This window comes from Caretta caretta, chromosome 28, assembly GCF_965140235.1.
Source record: "Caretta caretta isolate rCarCar2 chromosome 28, rCarCar1.hap1, whole genome shotgun sequence".
Classification (NCBI taxonomy): Eukaryota; Metazoa; Chordata; order Testudines; family Cheloniidae; genus Caretta; species Caretta caretta.
In genome coordinates, this window is record NC_134233.1 from 15097842 (window position 1) to 15119422 (window position 21581).

The 21581-nt window shown below is 78.1% G+C and overlaps 1 protein-coding gene across 1 annotated transcript in view; it reads left to right on the top strand.

The window, feature by feature from the left end:
• PLOD3 (procollagen-lysine,2-oxoglutarate 5-dioxygenase 3) overlaps positions 1 to 20305 on the top strand; it is a 33165-nt gene extending 12860 nt beyond the window's left edge. The window contains exons 9-19 of the mRNA XM_048833773.2: positions 414 to 545; positions 1954 to 2075; positions 2502 to 2606; positions 2789 to 2914; positions 3684 to 3825; positions 4687 to 4800; positions 8014 to 8079; positions 8368 to 8472; positions 9738 to 9884; positions 12344 to 12469; positions 19780 to 20305. Of these exons, the coding sequence (XP_048689730.2) occupies positions 414 to 545; positions 1954 to 2075; positions 2502 to 2606; positions 2789 to 2914; positions 3684 to 3825; positions 4687 to 4800; positions 8014 to 8079; positions 8368 to 8472; positions 9738 to 9884; positions 12344 to 12469; positions 19780 to 19935 (1341 nt within the window). The 3' untranslated portion in view covers positions 19936 to 20305. The remainder of the gene's footprint in view (positions 1 to 413; positions 546 to 1953; positions 2076 to 2501; positions 2607 to 2788; positions 2915 to 3683; positions 3826 to 4686; positions 4801 to 8013; positions 8080 to 8367; positions 8473 to 9737; positions 9885 to 12343; positions 12470 to 19779) is intronic.
• The last annotated feature ends 1276 nt before the right edge of the window (positions 20306 to 21581 follow it).

Sequence of the window (21581 nt, forward strand, 5' to 3'; positions counted from 1 at the left end):
AGGGAGTGGCTGGGTTTGGGGTGCAGGGAGTGGCTGGGTTTGGGGGGCTGGCAGTGGCTGGGTTTGGAGGGCTGGCAGTGGTTGGGTTTGGGGGTGCACAGAGTGGCTGGGTTTGGGGGTGCAGGGAGGGGCTGGGTTTGGGGGGCTGGCCGTGGCTGGGTTTGGGGGTGCAGGGAGGGGCTGGGTTTGGGGAGCTGGCCGTGGCTGGGTTTGGGGGTGCAGGCAGTGGCTGGGTTTGGGGGTGCAGGGAGTGGCTGGGTTTGGGGTGCACGGAGTGGCTGGGTTTGGGGGGCTGGCAGTGGTTGGGTTTGGGGGTGCACAGAGTGGCTGGGTTTGGGGGGCTGGCCATGGCTGGGTTTGGGGGGGCTGGCCATGGCCGGGTTTGGGGGTGCCTGACCCCCGTCTCTCCCCAGGAGGTGGCGCTGCCCCGGGTGCTGGTGGGGGTGTTCATCGAGCAGCCCACCCCCTTCCTGCCCCAGTTCCTGCAACGCCTGCTGGGCTGGGCCTATCCCTACGCCCGCCTCGGCCTCTTCCTGCACAACCGGGTGAGTCCCCCGGCTGCCCCCCGGCTGCCCCCGTGACCCCCCGTAAGCCCCAGCTGCCCCCACGACCCCCCATGACCCCCGGCTGCCCCTGTGACCCCCCGTAAGCCCCAGCTGCCCCCACGACCCCCCATGACCCTCGGCCGCCCCCGTGACCCCCCGTAAACCCCAGCTACCCCCGTGACCCCCCATGACCCCCGGCTGCCCCTGTGACCCCCCGTAAACCCCAGCTGCCCCCACGACCCCCCATGACCCCCGGCTGCCCCTGTGACCCCCCATGACCCTCGGCCGCCCCCGTGACCCCCCCTAAACCCCAGCTACCCCCGCGACCCCCCATGACCCCCGGCTGCCACTGTGACCCCTGGCTGCCCTTGCGACCCCCCATGACCCCCTGCGAACCCTGTGACCTCCCATAACCCCCGGCTGAGCACACGACCCCCGGCCTCCCCACGACCCCCATGACCCTCCCCACCCCCGTGACCCCCAGCTGCCCTGCGATCCCCCATGACCCCCCGGTAACCCCCGGCTGCCCCCACGACCCCCCATGACCCCCCCACCAACCCTGTGACCCCCGTAACCCCCGGCTGCTCCGCGACCTCCAGCTGCCCCCCTGACCTCCCATAACCCCCAGTGACCCTGTGACCCCCGGCTGCCCCTGAAACCCCCAGCTACCCCCATGATGACCCGTGACCGCCTGTTGCCCCATGACCCCCTCTGTGACCCCCTGCTGCCCCCATGACCACCTCGACCTCCAGCTGCCCTCATGACCCCCAGAGATCCCATTCCCTGGACCCCTCCAGATCCCCCCAGGTACCCCCATCTCCAGCACTCACCCCCAGATCCCTCCATGACCCCCAGCTGACCTCCAGGGTCACCCATAGATCACCAGCACTCAACCCCAGGGACCCCCAAATCCGCCCATGACCCCCGGCTGACCCCCGGGACCACCCATAGATCCCCATTACCACCACTCGCCCCCAGGGAACCCCAGATCCCCCCATGACCCCCGGCTGACCCCCGGGGCCACCCATAGATGCCCATCACCACCACTCGCCCCCAGATCCCCCCTAGATTCCCTCTCATCCCCTCCGCCCCCAGCACCGACCCCCGTAATCCCCGGCTGCCCCCGCCACCTCCCATGAGCCCCCGCCACCCCCGTGACCCCCCCGTAACCCCCGGCTGCCACCGCGACCCCCCGGCTGCCCCCCTCAGGGGCTCCCTAGAGTCCCCCCCACAGAGGGCCCCCGGCCCTGCCACCCCCCAGTGACCCCCAAATACCCCCAACCCAGCAGGGCCCCCCCCACCCAGAGATCTTTCATTACTTGGAGACACCGCAGCCCGCCCCTCCCCCAGGCCCCCCCATCCCGCATGGGGGATCCCCCCGGCTGACCCCCGCCCCTCCTCCCCCCAGGAGGTCTTCCACGAGCCCCACGTAAAGGAGGCCTGGGAGCGGCTCCGTGGGGCCTTCGCCGACGTCAAGCTGGTGGGGCCGGAGGAGGAGCTCAGCCAGGGGGAGGCCCGGGACATGGCCATGTGAGTGGGCGGGGCCCTGGGAACGGGGGCGGGGCCACGCCGGAGGGCGTGGGCGGGGCAATGGGAGTGTGGGCGCGGGGGCTACAGGGGAGGGATTAAGAGTGGGCGGAGCTGTGGGGATGGGGGCGGGGCAATGGGACTGCGGGCAGGCCCCATGAGAACGGGGTGGGGGGCAACAGGGGAGGGATTAGGAGTGGGCGGAGCTGTGGGGGAGGGGCGGGGCTATGGGTGAGGGGGCGGGGCTGAGCAGTGGGGGGCAGGACCGAGGGGTGTAGGGGGCATGTGGGGGTGGAGGGGTTAGAGAGGGGCACAGAGGAGGGGTGGGGGGGCCGTGGGGGTCCCGATGTGGGGCTGGGGGTGGGGGGGAATAGGAACCGGGTTCATGGGGCTTGTCTGACATCCCCCCCCCCGTTTTCCGCCCCCCAGGGACATCTGCCGGCAGGACCCCGACTGTGACTATTACTTCACCCTCGACGCGGACGTCGCCCTGACCAACCCGGGAACCCTGCGCGCCCTGATCCGCCAGAACCGGTGAGACCCCCCGAAACCCCACGCCCTGCCCCCCGCCGCTCCCCACCGCCCCCCTGCCCCCCACCGTCCCCCCACCCCGGGGGCCCCGCGCACCCTGATCCACCAGATCCTGTGAGAGCCCCTTTCATTGTGGCTCCGCCCCCTTGTTTAGCTCCGCCCCTTCTGTCTCCGCCCCCTTGCAGGAAGGTCATCGCCCCCATGGTGTCGCGCCCAGGCAAGCTCTGGTCGAATTTCTGGGGGGCGCTAAGCCCAGAGGGCTACTACGCCCGCTCCGAGGACTACGTCGAGCTGGTGCAGGGCAAGCGCACGTGAGTCACCCCCAGGGACCCGCCCCCCGCAGCTCCGCCCCCTTCCCTGGGGAGGGGCCTAGACCCCCCCTCCGACCGGAGCTCCGCCCCCTTCCCTGGGGAGGGGCCTAGACCCCCCCTCCGACCGGAGCTCCGCCCCCTTCCCTGGGGAGGGGCCTAGACCCCCCCTCTCCGACCGGAGCTCCGCCCCCTTCCCTGGGGAGGGGCCTAGACCACGTCTCCGACTGGAGCTCCGCCCCCTTCCCTGGGGAAGGGCCTAGACTCCCCTCCGACCGGAGCTCCGCCCCCTTCCCTGGGGAGGGGCCTAGACCATGTCTCCGACTGGAGCTCCGCCCCCTTCCCTGGGGAGGGGCCTAGAACCCCCTCCGACCAGAGCTCCGCCCCCTTCCCTGGGGAGGGGCCTAGACCATGTCTCCGACCGGAGCTCCGCCCCCTTCCCTGGGGAGGGGCCTAGACCCCCCCTCCGACCGGAGCTCCGCCCCCTTCCCTGGGGAGGGGCCTAGAACCCCCTCCCACCAGAGCTCCGCCCCTTCCGTGGGGAGGGGCCTTGACCCTCCCTCCAACTGGAGCTCCACCCCTATGCAGGGAAGGGGTCTTGACCCTCCCTCCCACTGGAGCTCCGCCCCCCTTCCCTGGGGAGACCAGAGCTCCGCCCTCTTCTCTGGGGAGGGCCCTAGACCCCCCCCTCCGACCGGAGCTCCACCCCCTTCCCTGCGGAGGGGCCTGCCCCTTCCCCCGCTGACGCCATGTCCGTGTGTCCGTCCCGCAGCGGGGTGTGGAACGTGCCCTATATCAGCCAGGCCTACCTGGTGCGCGGGGAGACGCTGCGCTCGGAGCTGCACGACCGGAGCGTCTTCACCCTGGAGGAAACCGACCCCGACATGGCCTTCTGCAAGAACGTCCGCGAGAGGGTACGGGGCCCCCGCCCCCCTGAACCGCCCCGGTCCCCCAAAATCCCCGCAGTCCCCCTGAACCCTACACAGCCCCCCAAAATCCCCGCAGTCCCCCTGAACCCTACACAGCCCCCCAAAATCCCCGCAGTCCCCCTGAACCCTACACAGCCCCCCAAAACCCCTGCAGTCCCCCTGAACCCTACACAGCCCCCCAAAACCCCCGCAGTCCCCCTGAACCCTACACAGCCCCCCCAAAACCCCCGCAGCCCTCCAAAACACCTGCAGTCTGCCTGAACCCCCCCACAGCCCCCCCAAACCCCCGCAGTCCCCCTGAACCCTACACAGCGCCCCTAAAACACCCGCAGTCCGCCTGAACCCTACATAGCCCCCCCAAAACCCCCGCAGTCCCCCTGAACCCTACACAGCCCCCCCAAACCCCCGCAGTCCCCCTGAACCCCCCCACAGCCCCCCCAAACCCCCGCAGTCCCCCTGAACCCTACACAGTGCCCCTAAAACACCCGCAGTCCGCCTGAACCCTACATAGCCCCCCCAAAACCCCTGCAGTCCCCCTGAACCCTACACAGCCCCCCCAAACCCCCGCAGTCCCCCTGAACCCCCCCACAGCCCCCCCAAACCCCCGCAGTCCCCCTGAACCCCCCCACAGCCCCCCCAAAACCCCCGCAGCCCTCCAAAACACCTGCAGTCCCCCTGAACCCTACACAGCCCCCCCAAAACCCCCACAGTCCCCCTGAACCCCCCCACAGCCCCCCCAAACCCCCGCAGTCCCCCTGAACCCTCCCCGGTCCCCAACCCCCCCCCCCAAACCCCTCGCTCGACCCCTCCCCGCCCGGGGGGTCCCTGACGGCCCGTCTCCCGCAGGGGATTTTCCTGCACATCACGAACCTGGAGGAGTTTGGACACCTGCTCTCCACGGCCCCGTACAACACGTCCCGCCGGCACCCCGACCTCTGGCAGATCTCGGAGAACCCCCTGGTGAGTGACCCCCACCCCGCCCCACGTCCCGCCAGCCCCCCGGCCTCTGGCAGATCTCGGAGAACCCCCTGGTGAGTGACCCCCACCCCGCCCCACGTCCCACCAGCCCCCCGACCTCTGGCAGATCTCGGAGAACCCCCTGGTGAGTGACCCCCACCCCGCCCCACGTCCCGCCGGCCCCCCGGCCTCTGGCAGATCTCGGAGAACCCCCTGGTGAGTGACCCCCACCCCGCCCCACGTCCCGCCGGCCCCCCGGCCTCTGGCAGATCTCGGAGAGCCCCCCCGGTGAGTGACAGCCTGGCCCCACGCCCTTCCCCGCCCACAGCATGTCCCGCCCCAGGCCGTGCCCCTCTGCTGTGTGTCCTAGCCCCTACGCTGCTGCGGCGGCTGGGCTGGCCCATGGGGTACAGGGGCTTCTAGGGGTCTGTCTCCAGGGCTGGTGGGGCAGGAAGCCCTGGGGTCCAGGTGTGAGGGGAAAACTCATCCCTCCGAATAGGGCAGGGGAGATGGGGGGCAGGGGGCTGGCTGGGGTAGGGGAAGGTGAGGTGGGGGGCAGGGGGCTGGCTGGGGGAGAGACGGGTCACAGGGGGATGGCTGGGGGAGGGGAAAAGGGGGGCAGGGGGCCGGCTGGGGGAGGCGAAGGAGAGACGGGGGCAGGGGGCTGGCTGGGGGAGGCGAAGGAGAGATGGGGGGCAGGGGGCCGGCCGGGGGGAGAGACGGGGGGCAGGGGGCCGGCTGGGGGAGGCGAAGGAGAGACGGGGGGCAGGGGGCCAGCCGGGCGGGAGACGGGGGGCAGGGAGAGGTGAAGGAGAGACGGGGGGCAGGGGGCTGGCCGGGGGGGAGATGGGGGGCTGGGAGAGGTGAAGGAGAGACGGGGGGCAGGGGGCTGGCCAGGGGGGAGATGGGGGGCAGGGGGCCGGCTGGGGGAGGCAAAGGAGAGACGGGGGGCAGGGGGCCGGCCGGGGGAGAGACGGGGGGCAGGGGGCTGGCCGGGGGGAGAGACGGGGGGCAGGGGGCTGACTGGGGGAGGCGAAGGAGAGACGGGGGGCAGGGGGCTGGCCGGGGGGGAGATGGGGGGCAGGGGGCCAGCTGGGGGAGGCGAAGGAGAGACGGGGGGCAGGGGCCGGCCGGGGGGGAGACGGGGGGCAGGGGGCCGGCTGGGGGAGGCGAAGGAGAGACGGGGGGCAGGGGGCCGGCTGGGAGAGGTGAAGGAGAGATGGGGGGCAGGGGGGTTGGCTGGGGGGGAGACGGGGGGCAGGGGGCCGGCTGGGGGAGGCGAAGGAGAGACGGGGGGCAGGGGGCTGGCCGGGGAAGGCGAAGGAGAGGCGGGGGGCAGGGGGGCCGGATGGGGGGGAGACGGGGGGCAGGGGGCCGGCTGGGGGAGGCGAAGGAGAGATGGGGGGGCAGGGGGCTGGCCGGGGGGAGAGACGGGGGGCAGGGGGCTGACTGGGGGAGGCGAAGGAGAGACGGGGGGCAGGGGGCTGGCCGGGGGGAGAGACGGGGGGCAGGGGGCCGGCTGGGAGAGGTGAAGGAGAGACGGGGGGCAGGGGGCCGGCCGGGGGGGAGACGGGGGGCAGGGGGCCGGCTGGGGGAGGCGAAGGAGAGACGGGGGCAGGGGGCCGGCCAGGGGGTAGACGGGGGGCAGGGGGCTGGCCGGGGGGAGAGACGGGGGGCAGGGGGCCGGCTGGGAGAGGCGAAGGAGAGACGGGGGGCAGGGGGCCGGCCGGGGGGGAGACAGGGGGCAGGGGGCCGGCTGGGGGAGGCGAAGGAGAGACGGGGGGCAGGGGGCCGGCCGGGGGGGAGACGGGGGGCAGGGGGCCGGCTGGGGGAGGCGAAGGAGAGACGGGGGGCAGGGGGCCGGCCGGGGGGGAGACGGGGGGCAGGGGGCCGGCTGGGGGAGGCGAAGGAGAGACGGGGGGGCAGGGGGCTGGCCGGGGGGAGAGACGGGGGGCAGGGGGCTGACTGGGGGAGGCGAAGGAGAGACGGGGGGCAGGGGGCTGGCCGGGGGGAGAGACGGGGGGCAGGGGGCCGGCTGGGAGAGGTGAAGGAGAGACGGGGGGCAGGGGGCCGGCCGGGGGGGAGACGGGGGGCAGGGGGCCGGCTGGGGGAGGCGAAGGAGAGACGGGGGCAGGGGGCCGGCCAGGGGGTAGACGGGGGGCAGGGGGCTGGCTGGGGGGAGAGACGGGGGGCAGGGGGCCGGCTGGGAGAGGCGAAGGAGAGACGGGGGGCAGGGGGCCGGCCGGGGGGGAGACAGGGGGCAGGGGGCCGGCTGGGGGAGGCGAAGGAGAGATGGGGGGCAGGGGGCCGGCCGGGGGGAGAGACGGGGGGCAGGGGGCCGGCTGGGAGAGGCGAAGGAGAGACGGGGGGCAGGGGGCCGGCCGGGGGGGAGACAGGGGGCAGGGGGCCGGCTGGGGGAGGCGAAGGAGAGACGGGGCGCAGGGGGCCGGCCGGGGGAGGCGAAGGAGAGACGGGGGGCAGGGAACCGGCTGGGGGAGGCGAAGGAGAGACGGGGGGCAGGGGGCTGGCCGGGGGGGAGACGGGGGGCAGGGGGCCGGCTGGGGGAGGCGAAGGAGAGACGGGGGGCAGGGAACCGGCTGGGGGAGGCGAAGGAGAGACGGGGGGCAGGGGGCTGGCCGGGGGGGAGACGGGGGGCAGGGGGCCGGCTGGGGGAGGCGAAGGAGAGACGGGGGGCAGGGGGCCGGCCGGGGGGGAGACGGGGGGCAGGGGGCCGGCTGGGGGAGGCGAAGGAGAGACGGGGGGCAGGGAACCGGCTGGGGGAGGCGAAGGAGAGACGGGGGGCAGGGGGCCGGCCGGGGGGGAGACGGGGGGCAGGGGGCTGGCCGGGGGGGAGACGGGGGGCAGGGGGCCGGCTGGGGGAGGCGAAGGAGAGACGGGGGGCAGGGGGCCGGCCGGGGGGGGAGACGGGGGGCAGGGGGCCGGCTGGGGGAGGCGAAGGAGAGACGGGGGGCAGGGAACCGGCTGGGGGAGGCGAAGGAGAGACGGGGGGCAGGGGGCTGGCCGGGGGGGAGACGGGGGGCAGGGGGCCGGCTGGGGGAGGCGAAGGGAGAGACGGGGGGCAGGGGGCCGGCCGGGGGGGAGACGGGGGGCAGGGGGCCGGCTGGGGGAGGCGAAGGAGAGACGGGGGGCAGGGGGCCGGCCGGGGGGGAGACGGGGGGCAGGGGGTGTCTCTCACGCAGGCTTTGTGCCCCCCAGGACTGGCAGGAGAAATACATCCACGAGAACTACTCCCGAGTGCTGCGGGGGGAGCTGGTGGAGCAGGTGAACCCCCCCCCGCCCCCACCTTCCCCCAGCCCCCCATCGCCCCCCGCTGACCCCCCAGGACGGCTCATGGGGCGTCCGCCCCGCCCCCAAGCCCCGCTGGGAACACGGGGGGCTGGGCAGAGAGCCGGGCACGGCCCCTGACCTGCCCCCGAAACTCCCACCGAACCCCCCGGGAATCCCCCCCAGCTCCCCTCCCCGTGTCCTCCCCCCGCCTGCCCCTTCACGTGCCCCGCCGGGGAGGCTGCCCCACGGCGTCCCCCCCAGTAACCCCCCGTCCCCCCGCAGCCCTGCCCCGACGTCTACTGGTTCCCCGTCCTCGCCGAGCCGGCCTGCGACGAGCTGGTGCAGGAAGTGGAGCATTATGGGATGTGGTCCGGAGGCCAGCACAAGGTGAGTGGGGTGCGGCCCCCCAACCTGAGCCCCCCAACTCCCCGCAGCCCAGCGCCCCCTGCGGCCCCCAACTCCCCGCAGCCCAGCGCCCCCTGCGGCCCCCAACTCCCCGCAGCCCAGCGCCCCCTGCTGCCTCCCCACCTGAGCCCCCCAACTCCTCACAGCCCAGCGCCCCCTGCGGCCCCCAACTCCCCGCAGCCCAGCAACCCCTGCTGCCCCCCCACCTGAGCCCCCCAACTCCCCGCAGCCCAGCGCCCCCTGCGGCCCCCCCACCTGAGCCCCCCAACTCCCTGCAGCCCAGCAACCCCTGCGGCCCCCCCAACTCCCCACAGCCCAGCACCCCCTGTGGCCCCCCAACTCCCCGCAGCCCAGCACCCCCTGCTGCCCCCCCACCTGAGCCCCCCAACTCCTCACAGCCCAGCGCCCCCTGCGGCCCCCAACTCCCTGCAGCCCAGCACCCCCTGCGGCCCCCAACTCCCCGCAGCCCAGCGCCCCCTCCTGCCCCCCCACCTGAGCCCCCCAACTCCCTGCAGCCCAGCGCCCCCTGCGGCCCCCAACTCCCTGCAGCCCAGCACCCCCTGCGGCCCCCAACTCCCCGCAGCCCAGCGCCCCCTCCTGCCCCCCCACCTGAGCCCCCCAACTCCCTGCAGCCCAGCAACCCCTGCGGCCCCCCAACTCCCCACAGCCCAGCACCCCCTGTGGCCCCCCAACTCCCCGCAGCCCAGCGCCCCCTGCGGCCCCCCCACCTGAGCCCCCCAACTCCCTGCAGCCCAGCAACCCCTGCGGCCCCCCAACTCCCCACAGCCCAGCACCCCCTGTGGCCCCCCAACTCCCCGCAGCCCAGCACCCCCTGCTGCCCCCCCACCTGAGCCCCCCAACTCCTCACAGCCCAGCGCCCCCTGCGGCCCCCAACTCCCTGCAGCCCAGCACCCCCTGCGGCCCCCAACTCCCCGCAGCCCAGCGCCCCCTCCTGCCCCCCCACCTGAGCCCCCCAACTCCCTGCAGCCCAGCGCCCCCTGCGGCCCCCAACTCCCCGCAGCCCAGCGCCCCCTGCGGCCCCCAACTCCCCGCAGCCCAGCACCCCCTGCTGCCTCCCCACCTGAGCCCCCCAACTCCCCGCAGCCCAGCGCCCCCTGCGGCCCCCCAACTCCCTGCAGCCCAGCGCCCCCTGCTGCCTCCCCACCTGAGCCCCCCAACTCCCCGCAGCCCAGCGCCCCCTGCGGCCCCCAGCGCAGAGCCCCCCCTGACCCGGCGCTCGCCCCCAGGACGCCCGCCTGGCCGGGGGCTACGAGAACGTCCCGACCGACGACGTCCACCTGCAGCAGGTCGGGCTGGAGGGCGCGTGGCTGCTCTTCCTGCGGGAATTCATCGCGCCCGTCGCCGAGGCCCTGTACCCCGGCTACGCCACCCAGGTACCCCGCCCCGCTGCCCGGCTCCTGCCCCAGGGACCCCCGGGGGCCCCGCCCCGCTCCCCGGCTACGCCACCCAGGTACCCCGCCCCGCTGCCCGGCTCCTGCCCCAGGGACCCCCGGGGGCCCCGCCCCGCTGCCCAGCTACGCCACCCAGGTACCCCGCCCCGCTGCCCGGCTCCTGCCCCAGGGACCCCCGGGGGGCCCCGCCCCGCTGCCCAGCTACGCCACCCAGGTACCCCGCCCCGCTGCCCGGCTCCTGCCCCAGGGACCCCCGGGGGCCCCGCCCCGCTGCCCAGCTACGCCACCCAGGTACCCCGCCCCGCTGCCCGGCTCCTGCCCCAGGGACCCCCCGGGGGCCCCGCCCCGCTCCCCGGCTCCTGCCCCAGGGACCCCCCGGGGGCCCCCGCCCCGCTGCCCGGCTCCTGCCCCGAGGGACCCCCGGGGGACCCCGCCCCGCTGCCCGGCTCCTGTCCCGAGGGACCCCCGGGGGGCCCCCGCCCCGCTGCCCGGCTCCTGCCCCAGGGACCCCCGGGGGGCCCCGCCCCGCTGCCCGGCTCCTGCCCCAGGGACCCCCCGGGGGCCCCCGCCCCGCTGCCCGGCTCCTGCCCCGAGGGACCCCCGGGGGACCCCGCCCCGCTGCCCGGCTCCTGTCCCGAGGGACCCCCGGGGGGCCCCCGCCCCGCTGCCCGGCTCCTGCCCCAGGGACCCCCGGGGGGCCCCGCCCCGCTGCCCGGCTACGCCACCCAGGTACCCCGCCCCGCTGCCCGGCTCCTGCCCCGAGGGACCCCCCGGGGGCCCCCGCCCCGCTCCCCGGCTACGCCACCCAGGTACCCCGCCCCGCTGCCCGGCTTCTGCCCCAGGGACCCCCGGGGGGCCCCGCCCCGCTCCCCGGCTCCTGCCCGGGGTCCCCCGCCCCGCTGCCCGGCTCCTGCCCCAGGGACCCCCGGGGGGCCCCGCCCCGCTGCCCGGCTCCTGCCCCAGGGACCCCCCAGGGGCCCCCGCCCCGCTGCCCGGCTCCTGCCCCGAGGGACCCCCGGGGGACCCCGCCCCGCTGCCCGGCTCCTGCCCCGAGGGACCCCCGGGGGGCCCCCGCCCCGCTGCCCGGCTCCTGCCCCAGGGACCCCCGGGGGGCCCCGCCCCGCTGCCCGGCTACGCCACCCAGGTACCCCGCCCCGCTGCCCGGCTCCTGCCCCGAGGGACCCCCCGGGGGCCCCCGCCCCGCTCCCCGGCTACGCCACCCAGGTACCCCGCCCCGCTGCCCGGCTCCTGCCCCAGGGACCCCCCGGGAGGCCCCCGCCCCGCTGCCCGGCTCCTGCCCGAGGGACCCCCGGGGGGCCCCGCCCCGCTGCCCGGCTCCTGCCCGAGGGACCCCACCCCGCTCCCCGGCTACGCCACCCAGGTACCCCGCCCCGCTGCCCAGCTCCTGCCCGAGGGACCCCACCCCGCTCCCCGGCTCCTGCCCGAAGGACCCCCCGGGGGACCCCCCACCCCGCTCCCCGGCTACGCCACCCAGCTACCCCCCGGGGGACCCCGCCCCGCTCCCCGGCTCCTGCCCCGAGGGACCCCTCGGGGGCCCCCGCCCCGCTCCCTGGCTACGCCACCCAGGTACCCGCTGGGGGCCCGCACCCCGCTCCCCGGCTACGCCACCCAGGTACCCCACCCCGCTCCCCGGCTCCTGCCCCGAGGGACCCCCCAGGGGACCCCACCCCGCTCCCCGGCTACGCCACCCAGGTACCCTGCCCCGCTCTCCGGCTACGCCACCCAGGTACCCCCCGGGGGGCCCCCACCCCGCTCCCCGGCTCCTGCCCCGAGGGACCCGCCGGGGGGACCCCCACCCTGTACCCCGGCTACTCCAACCAGGTACCCGCCGGGGGACCCCAACCTGTACCCCGGCTACTCCAACCAGGTACCCGCTGGGGGCCCCCACGCTGCACCCCGGTTCCTGCCCTGAGGTACCCGCCGGGGAGCCCCGGGCCCCCCGCCCCGCTGCCCGGCTACTCCACCCAGGTACCCGCTGGGGGGCCCCCGCCCCACACCCTGGTACCCGCTGGGGTCCCCCACCCTGTACCCCAGCTACGCCACCCAAGTACCCGCCGGGGGGACCCCAACCCCGATCCCCGGCTCCTCCCCGAGGTACCCACTGGGGGGCCCCCCACCCCGCACCCCGCACCCCAGCTACTCCACCCAGGTACCCGCTGGGGGACCCCCCACCCTGTAGCCCGGCTCCTGCCCCGAGGTACCGGCCAGGTGGGGTCGGGCGGCCCTGGGGGGGTGGAGCCGGGCTCTCTGGACCCCCCCACGGACCTCCAGCCTCGGGGAGCGCTCCCCCGGCCGCGCTGGCAGGGGCTGTCGGGCCGTTACCCACCGCTGGGTCGCCCCACAGGGGTGCCCTCCCCCTGCCCCCCCCCCGGCTGTGATTGCCCCTCCCCCCCACCCACCCTGACTGCCCCTCCCCCCAGGCCCGGGCCCTGCTGAACTTCGTGGTTCGGTACCGACCCGAGCAGCAGCCGGCTCTGAGACCCCACCACGACTCGTCCACCTTCACCATCAACATCGCGCTCAACAGCAAGGGCACCGACTACGAGGTGAGACCCGGGGGCTGCGGGCCGGGAGCTGCGGGCCGGCGCTGAGGGGCGCCGGGGGCTGGGTAACGGGGCTGCGGGCCGGGAGCGAGGGGCGCCGGGGGCTGCGGGCCGGGAGCTGCGGGCCGGCGCTGAGGGCTGGGTATCGGGGCTGCGGGCCGGGAGCTGCGGGCCGGCGCTGAGGGGCGCCGGGGGCTGGGTAAAGGGGCTGCGGGCCGGGAGCTGCGGGCCGGCGCTGAGGGCTGGGTATCGGGGCTGCGGGCCGGGAGCTGCGGGCCGGCGCTGAGGGCTGGGTAATGGGGCTGCGGGCTGGGAGCTGCGGGCCGGCGCTGAGGGGCGCCGGGGGCTGGGTAACGGGGCTGCGGGCCGGGAGCTGCGGGCCGGCGCTGAGGGGCGCCGGGGGCTGGGTAAAGGGGCTGCGGGCCGGGAGCTGCGGGCCGGCGCTGAGGGCTGGGTATCGGGGCTGCGGGCCGGGAGCTGCGGGCCGGCGCTGAGGGCTGGGTAATGGGGCTGCGGGCTGGGAGCTGCGGGCCGGCGCTGAGGGCTGGGTAACGGGGCTGCGGGCCGGGAGCTGCGGGCCGGGAGCTGCGGGCCGGCGCTGAGGGCTGGGTATCGGGGCTGCGGGCCGGGAGCTGCGGGCCGGCGCTGAGGGCTGGGTAATGGGGCTGCGGGCTGGGAGCTGCGGGCCGGCGCTGAGGGCTGGGTAACGGGGCTGCGGGCCGGGAGCTGCGGGCCGGGAGCTGCGGGCCGGCGCTGAGGGCTGGGTATCGGGGCTGCGGGCCGGGAGCTGCGGGCCGGCGCTGAGGGCTGGGTAATGGGGCTGCGGGCTGGGAGCTGCGGGCCGGCGCTGAGGGCTGGGTAACGGGGCTGCGGGCCGGGAGCTGCGGGCCGGCGCTGAGGGGCGCCGGGGGCTGGGTAACGGGGCTGCGGGCCGGGAGCGAGGGGCGCCGGGGGCTGCGGGCCGGGAGCTGCGGGCCGGCGCTGAGGGCTGGGTAACGGGGCTGCGGGCCGGGAGCTGCGGGCCGGCGCTGAGGGGCGCCGGGGGCTGGGTAAAGGGGCTGCGGGCCGGGAGCGAGGGGCGCCGGGGGCTGCGGGCCGGGAGCTGCGGGCCGGCGCTGAGGGCTGGGTATCGGGGCTGCGGGCCGGGAGCTGCGGGCCGGCGCTGAGGGGCGCCGGGGGCTGGGTAAAGGGGCTGCGGGCCGGGAGCTGCGGGCCGGCGCTGAGGGCTGGGTATCGGGGCTGCGGGCCGGGAGCTGCGGGCCGGCGCTGAGGGCTGGGTAATGGGGCTGCGGGCTGGGAGCTGCGGGCCGGCGCTGAGGGCTGGGTAACGGGGCTGCGGGCCGGGAGCTGCGGGCCGGGAGCTGCGGGCCGGCGCTGAGGGCTGGGTATCGGGGCTGCGGGCCGGGAGCTGCGGGCCGGCGCTGAGGGCTGGGTAATGGGGCTGCGGGCTGGGAGCTGCGGGCCGGCGCTGAGGGCTGGGTAACGGGGCTGCGGGCCGGGAGCTGCGGGCCGGCGCTGAGGGGCGCCGGGGGCTGGGTAACGGGGCTGCGGGCCGGGAGCGAGGGGCGCCGGGGGCTGCGGGCCGGGAGCTGCGGGCCGGCGCTGAGGGCTGGGTAACGGGGCTGCGGGCCGGGAGCTGCGGGCCGGCGCTGAGGGGCGCCGGGGGCTGGGTAACGGGGCTGCGGGCCGGGAGCGAGGGGCGCCGGGGGCTGCGGGCCGGGAGCTGCGGGCCGGCGCTGAGGGCTGGGTAACGGGGCTGCGGGCCGGGAGCTGCGGGCCGGCGCTGAGGGCTGGGTATCGGGGCTGCGGGCCGGGAGCTGCGGGCCGGCGCTGAGGGGCGCCGGGGGCTGGGTAACGGGGCTGCGGGCCGGGAGCTGCGGGCCGGCGCTGAGGGCTGGGTAACGGGGCTGCGGGCCGGGGGCTGCGGGCCGGGAGCTGCAGGCCGGCGCTGAGGGGCGCCGGGGGCTGGGTAACGGGGCTGCGGGCCGGGAGCTGCGGGCCGGCGCTGAGGGCTGGGTATCGGGGCTGCGGGCCGGGAGCTGCGGGCCGGCGCTGAGGGGCGCCGGGGGCTGGGTAACGGAGCTGCGGGCCGGCGCTGAGGGGCGCCGGGGGCTGGGTAACGGGGCTGCGGGCCGGGAGCTGCGGGCCGGCGCTGAGGGCTGGGTAACGGGGCTGCGGGCCGGGAGCGACGGGCGCCGGGGGCTGCGGGCCGGGAGCTGCGGGCCGGCGCTGAGGGGCGCCGGGGGCTGGGTAAAGGGGCTGCGGGCCGGGAGCGAGGGGCGCCGGGGGCTGCGGGCCGGGAGCTGCGGGCCGGCGCTGAGGGGCGCCGGGGGCTGGGTAACGGGGCTGCGGGCCGGGAGCTGCGGGCCGGCGCTGAGGGGCGCCGGGGGCTGGGTAACGGGGCTGCGGGCCGGGAGCTGCGGGCCGGCGCTGAGGGCTGGGTAAAGGGGCTGCGGGTCGGGAGCTGCGGGCCGGCGCTGAGGGCTGGGTAACGGGGCTGCGGTCCGGGAGCTGCGGGCCGGCGCTGAGGGCTGGGTAACGGGGCTGCGGTCCGGGAGCTGCGGGCCAGCGCTGAGGGCTGGGTAACGGGGCTGCGGTCCGGGAGCTGCGGGCCGGCGCTGAGGGGCGCTGAGGTCTGGGTAACGGGGCTGCGGGCCGGGAGCGACGGGCGCCGGGGGCTGCGGGCCGGGAGCTGCGGGCCGGCGCTGAGGGGCGCCGGGGGCTGGGTAACGGGGCTGCGGGCCGGGAGCTGCGGGCCGGCGCTGAGGGCTGGGTAACGGGGCTGCGGGCCGCGAGCGAGGGGCGCCGGGGGCTGCGGGCCGGCGCTGAGGTCTGGGTATCGGGGCTGCGGGCCGGGAGCGACGGGCGCCGGGGGCTGCGGGCCGGGAGCTGCGGGCCGGCGCTGAGGGGCGCCGGGGGCTGGGTAAAGGGGCTGCGGGCCGGAAGCGAGGGGCGCCGGGGGCTGCGGGCCGGGGGCTGCGGGCCGGCGCTGAGGGGCGCTGAGGGCTGGGTAACGGGGCTGCGGGCCGGCGCTGAGGGGCGCCGGGGGCTGGGTAAAGGGGCTGCGGGCCGGGAGCTGCGGGCCGGCGCTGAGGGCTGGGTAACGGGGCTGCGGGCCGGGAGCGACGGGCGCCGGGTGCTGCGGGCCGGGAGCTGCGGGCCGGCGCTGAGGGGCGCCGGGGGCTGGGTAAAGGGGCTGCGGGCCGGGAGCTGCGGGCCGGCGCTGAGGGGCGCCGGGGGCTGGGTAACGGGGCTGCGGGCCGGGAGCTGCGGGCCGGCGCTGAGGGCTGGGTATCGGGGCTGCGGGCCGGGAGCGAGGGGCGCCGGGGGCTGGGTAACGGGGCTGCGGGCCGGGAGCTGCAGGCCGGCGCTGAGGGGCGCCGGGGGCTGGGTAACGGGGCTGCGGGCCGGGAGCTGCGGGCCGGCGCTGAGGGCTGGGTAACGGGGCTGCGGGCCGGGAGCGAGGGGCGCCGGGGGCTGCGGGCCGGGAGCTGCGGGCCGGCGCTGAGGGGCGCCGGGGGCTGGGTAAAGGGGCTGCGGGCCGGGAGCGACGGGCGCCGGGGGCTGCGGGCCGGGAGCTGCGGGCCGGCGCTGAGGGGCGCCGGGGGCTGGGTAAAGGGGCTGCGGGCCGGGAGCGAGGGGCGCCGGGGGCTGCGGGCCGGGAGCTGCGGGCCGGGAGCTGCGGGCCGGCGCTGAGGTCTGGGTAACGGGGCTGCGGGCCGGGAGCGACGGGCGCCGGGGGCTGCGGGCCGGGAGCTGCGGGCCGGCGCTGAGGGCTGGGTATCGGGGCTGCGGGCCGGGAGCGAGGGGCGCCGGGGGCTGCGGGCCGGGAGCTGCGGGCCGGCGCTGAGGGGCGCCGGGGGCTGGGTAACGGGGCTGCGGGCCGGGAGCGAGGGGCGCCGGGGGCTGCGGGCCGGGAGCTGCGGGCCGGGAGCGAGGGGCGCCGGGGGCTGCGGGCCGGGAGCTGCGGGCCGGCGCTGAGGTCTGGGTAACGGGGCTGCGGGCCGGGAGCTGCGGGCCGGCGCTGAGGGGCGCCGGGGGCTGGGTAACGGGGCTGCGGGCCGGGAGCGAGGGGCGCCGGGGGCTGCGGGCCGGGAGCTGCGGGCCGGCGCTGAGGGGCGCCGGGGGCTGGGTAACGGGGCTGCGGGCCGGGAGCGAGGGGCGCCGGGGGCTGCGGGCCGGGAGCTGCGGGCCGGCGCTGAGGGGCGCCGGGGGCTGGGTAACGGGGCTGCGGGCCGGGAGCGAGGGGCGCCGGGGGCTGCGGGCCGGGAGCTGCGGGCCGGCGCTGAGGGGCGCCGGGGGCTGGGTAACGGGGCTGCGGGCCGGGAGCGAGGGGCGCCGGGGGCTGCGGGCCGGGAGCTGCGGGCCGGCGCTGAGGGGCGCCGGGGGCTGGGTAACGGGGCTGCGGGCCGGGAGCGAGGGGCGCCGGGGGCTGCGGGCCGGGAGCTGCGGGCCGGCGCTGAGGGGCGCCGGGGGCTGGGTAACGGGGCTGCGGGCCGGGAGCGAGGGGCGCCGGGGGCTGCGGGCCGGGAGCTGCGGGCCGGCGCTGAGGGGCGCCGGGGGCTGGGTAACGGGGCTGCGGGCCGGGAGCGAGGGGCGCCGGGGGCTGCGGGCCGGGAGCTGCGGGCCGGCGCTGAGGGGCGCCGGGGGCTGGGTAACGGGGCTGCGGGCCGGGAGCGACGGGCGCCGGGGGCTGCGGGCCGGGAGCTGCGGGCCGGCGCTGAGGGCTGGGTAACGGGGCTGCGGGCCGGGAGCTGCGGGCCGGCGCTGAGGGGCGCCGGGGGCTGGGTAAAGGGGCTGCGGGCCGGGAGCGACGGGCGCCGGGGGCTGCGGGCCGGGAGCTGCGGGCCGGCGCTGAGGGCTGGGTAACGGGGCTGCGGGCCGGGAGCTGCGGGCCGGCGCTGAGGGGCGCCGGGGGCTGGGTAACGGGGCTGCGGGCCGGGAGCGAGGGGCGCCGGGGGCTGCGGGCCGGGAGCTGCGGGCCGGCGCTGAGGGGCGCCGGGGGCTGGGTAACGGGGCTGCGGGCCGGGAGCGAGGGGCGCCGGGGGCTGCGGGCCGGGAGCTGCGGGCCGGCGCTGAGGGGCGCCGGGGGCTGGGTAACGGGGCTGCGGGCCGGGAGCGACGGGCGCCGGGGGCTGCGGACCGGGAGCTGCGGGCCGGCGCTGAGGGCTGGGTAACGGGGCTGCGGGCCGGGAGCTGCGGGCCGGCGCTGAGGGGCGCCGGGGGCTGGGTAAAGGGGCTGCGGGCCGGGAGCGACGGGCGCCGGGGGCTGCGGGCCGGGAGCTGCGGGCCGGCGCTGAGGGCTGGGTAACGGGGCTGCGGGCCGGGAGCTGCGGGCCGGCGCTGAGGGGCGCCGGGGGCTGGGTAAAGGGGCTGCGGGCCGGGAGCGAGGGGCGCCGGGGGCTGGGTAAAGGGGCTGCGGGCCGGGAGCGAGGGGCGCCGGGGGCTGCGGGCCGGGAGCTGCGGGCCGGCGCTGAGGGGCGCCGGGGGCTGGGTAACGGGGCTGCGGGCCGGGAGCGAGGGGCGCCGGGGGCTGCGGGCCGGGAGCTGCGGGCCGGCGCTGAGGGGCGCCGGGGGCTGGGTAACGGGGCTGCGGGCCGGGAGCGAGGGGCGCCGGGGGCTGCGGTCCGGGAGCTGCGGGCCGGCGCTGAGGGGCGCCGGGGGCTGGGTAACGGGGCTGCGGGCCGGGAGCGAGGGGCGCCGGGGGCTGCGGGCCGGGAGCTGCGGGCCGGCGCTGAGGGGCGCCGGGGGCTGGGTAACGGGGCTGCGGGCCGGGAGCTGCGGGCCGGCGCTGAGGGGCGCCGGGGGCTGGGTAAAGGGGCTGCGGGCCGGGAGCGAGGGGCGCCGGGGGCTGCGGGCCGGGAGCTGCGGGCCGGCGCTGAGGGGCGCCGGGGGCTGGGTAACGGGGCTGCGGGCCGGGAGCGACGGGCGCCGGGGGCTGCGGGCCGGGAGCTGCGGGCCGGCGCTGAGGGCTGGGTAACGGGGCTGCGGGCCGGGAGCTGCGGGCCGGCGCTGAGGGGCGCCGGGGGCTGGGTAACGGGGCTGCGGGCCGGGAGCGACGGGCGCCGGGGGCTGCGGGCCGGGAGCTGCGGGCCGGCGCTGAGGGCTGGGTAACGGGGCTGCGGGCCGGGAGCTGCGGGCCGGCGCTGAGGGGCGCCGGGGGCTGGGTAACGGGGCTGCGGGCCGGGAGCGAGGGGTGCCGGGGGCTGCGGGCCGGGAGCTGCGGGCCGGCGCTGAGGTCTGGGTAACGGGGCTGCGGGCCGGGAGCGAGGGGCGCCGGGGGCTGCGGGCCGGGAGCTGCGGGCCGGCGCTGAGGGGCGCCGGGGGCTGGGTAACGGGGCTGCGGGCCGGGAGCGAGGGGCGCCGGGGGCTGGGTAAAGGGGCTGCGGGCCGGGAGCGAGGGGCGCCGGGGGCTGCGGGCCGGGAGCTGCGGGCCGGCGCTGAGGGGCGCCGGGGGCTGGGTAACGGGGCTGCGGGCCGGGAGCGAGGGGCGCCGGGGGCTGCGGGCCGGGAGCTGCGGGCCGGCGCTGAGGTCTGGGTAACGGGGCTGCGGGCCGGCGCTGAGGGGCGCCGGGGGCTGGGTAAAGGGGCTGCGGGCCGGGAGCTGCGGGACGGCGCTGAGGGCTGGGTAACGGGGCTGCGGGCCGGGAGCGAGGGGCGCCGGGGGCTGCGGGCCGGGAGCTGCGGGCCGGCGCTGAGGGGCGCCGGGGGCTGGGTAACGGGGCTGCGGGCCGGGAGCGAGGGGCGCCGGGAGCTGCGGGCCGGCGCTGAGGGCTGGGTAACGGGGCTGCGGGCCGGCGCTGAGGGGCGCCGGGGGCTGGGTAAAGGGGCTGCGGGCCGGGAGCGAGGGGCGCCGGGGGCTGCGGGCCGGGAGCTGCGGGCCGGCGCTGAGGGGCGCCGGGGGCTGGGTAACGGGGCTGCGGGCCGGGAGCGACGGGCGCCGGGGGCTGCGGGCCGGGAGCTGCGGGCCGGGAGCGAGGGGCGCCGGGGGCTGCGGGCCGGGAGCTGCGGGCCGGCGCTGAGGGGCGCCGGGGGCTGGGTAAAGGGGCTGCGGGCCGGGAGCGAGGGGCGCCGGGGGCTGCGGGCCGGGAGCTGCGGGCCGGCGCTGAGGGGCGCCGGGGGCTGGGTAACGGGGCTGCGGGCCGGGAGCGACGGGCGCCGGAGGCTGCGGGCCGGGAGCTGCGGGCCGGCGCTGAGGGGCGCCGGGGGCTGGGTAACGGGGCTGCGGGCCGGGAGCGAGGGGCGCCGGGGGCTGCGGGCCGGGAGCTGCGGGCCGGCGCTGAGGGGCACCGCTCAGGCCCGTCTCCCCCCAGGGCGGCGGGTGCCGATTCCTGCGTTACTCCTGCTCGGTGACGTCGCCCCGCAAGGGCTGGAGCCTGATGCACCCCGGGCGCCTGACCCACTTCCACGAGGGGCTGCCCACCACCCGCGGCACCCGCTACATCATGGTGTCCTTCGTCGACCCCTAGCCCTGGCCGGCGCCGCCCCCCCCACCCCCCACCACTCAGGGAATTTCCCCAGCCCCTCCCCTGCTGGGCACTGGGGTCGCTCCCCCTCCCCCAACCCTGGGGGCCCCCCGTGTGCCCAGCCTGTCCCCTCGGTCCCCTCCACCCCCTCGGGCCAGGGGGCAGCGGGGGGAAGGCCCCCCCCCCGTGGGTCTCGGCTCCCGTGGGGCAGGAGCTGCGCCCTGGGGGCTGGGAGCCGGGGGGGGGGGGCCAGGAGCCTGTGGGGCTGGAGGATCTGGGGGCTGGTGGTGCTGGGGGGGGGGAAACGTGGCTGCTGTGTATAAAGTGTGTTAAATTATTGGGGTTCCTCCCCCCCATAAATGTGTATTTTTAACCAGAGCCTCCGATGTGTCTCTGCGTCGTGGTGGTCAGTGGGGCTGGGAGCCAGGATTCCTGGGTTCTCTCCCCGGCTCTGGGAGGAGAGTCGGGGGCTGGTGGTTAGAGCAGGGGGGCTGGGAGCCAGGACTCCTGGGTTCTCTCCCCGGCTCTGGGAGGAGAGTCGGGGGCTGGTGGTTAGAGCAGGGGGGCTGGGGGCCAGGACTCCTGGGTTCTCTATCTGGCTCTGGGAGGGGAGTGGGGGGCTGGTGGTTAGAGCAGGGGGGCTGGGGGCCAGGACTCCTGGGTTCGCTCCCCAGCTCTGGGAGGGGAGTGGGGGGCTGGTGGTTAGAGCAGGGGGCCAGGACTCCTGGGTTCTCTCTCTGGCTCTGGGAGGGGAGTGGGGGGCTGGTGGTTAGAGGAGAGGGGGCTGGGGGTCAGGACTCCTGGGTTCTCTCCCCAGCTCTGGGAGGGGAGTGTGGGGGCTGGTGGTTAGAGCAGAGGGGGCTGGGAGCCAGGACTCCTGGGTTCTCTCCCCGGCTCTGGGAGGGGAGTGGGGGGGGCTGGTGGTTAGAGCAGGGGGGGTGGGAGTCAGGACTCCTGGGTTCTCTCCCCAGCTCTGGGAGGGGAGTGGGGGGGCTGGTGGTTAGAGCAGAGGGGGCTGGGAGCCAGGACTCCTGGGTTCTCTCCCCGGCTCTGGGAGGGGAGTGGGGGCTGGTGGTTAGAGCAGAGGGGGCTGGGAGCCAGGACTCCTGGGTTCTCTCCCCGGCTCTGGGAGGGGAGTGGGGGGGCGGGTGGTTAGAGCAGGGGGGGTGGGAGTCAGGACTCCTGGGTTCTCTCCCCAGCTCTGGGAGGGGAGTGGGGGGACTGGTGCTTAGAGCAGGGGGGGCTGGGGGTCAGGACTCCTGGGTTCTCTCCCCGGCTCTGGGAGGGGAGTGGGGGCTGGTGGTTCGAGCAGGGGGCCAGGACTCCTGGGTTCTCTCCCGAGCTCTGGGAGGTGAGTGGGGGGGCTGGTGGTTAGAGCAGGGGGGGCTGGGGGTCAGGACTCCTGGGTTCTCTCCCCAGCTCTGGGAGGCGAGTGGGCGCTGGTGATGAGAGCCGGGGGGGGGAGGCTGGGAGCCCGGACTCCTGGGTTCTCTCCCCGGCTGTGGATGGGTTGGAGGGGGGGGCTGCACCCCGAGGGGCTAATACCCCAGCTCTCATGTGGAACGTGCTTCGGGAGGAGGGGCGCTCGGGGTGCCGGCCGCCCGCCGTGGGGCGCGCCCGGTGCCAGGGCCGAGCCAGGCGCCCACCAG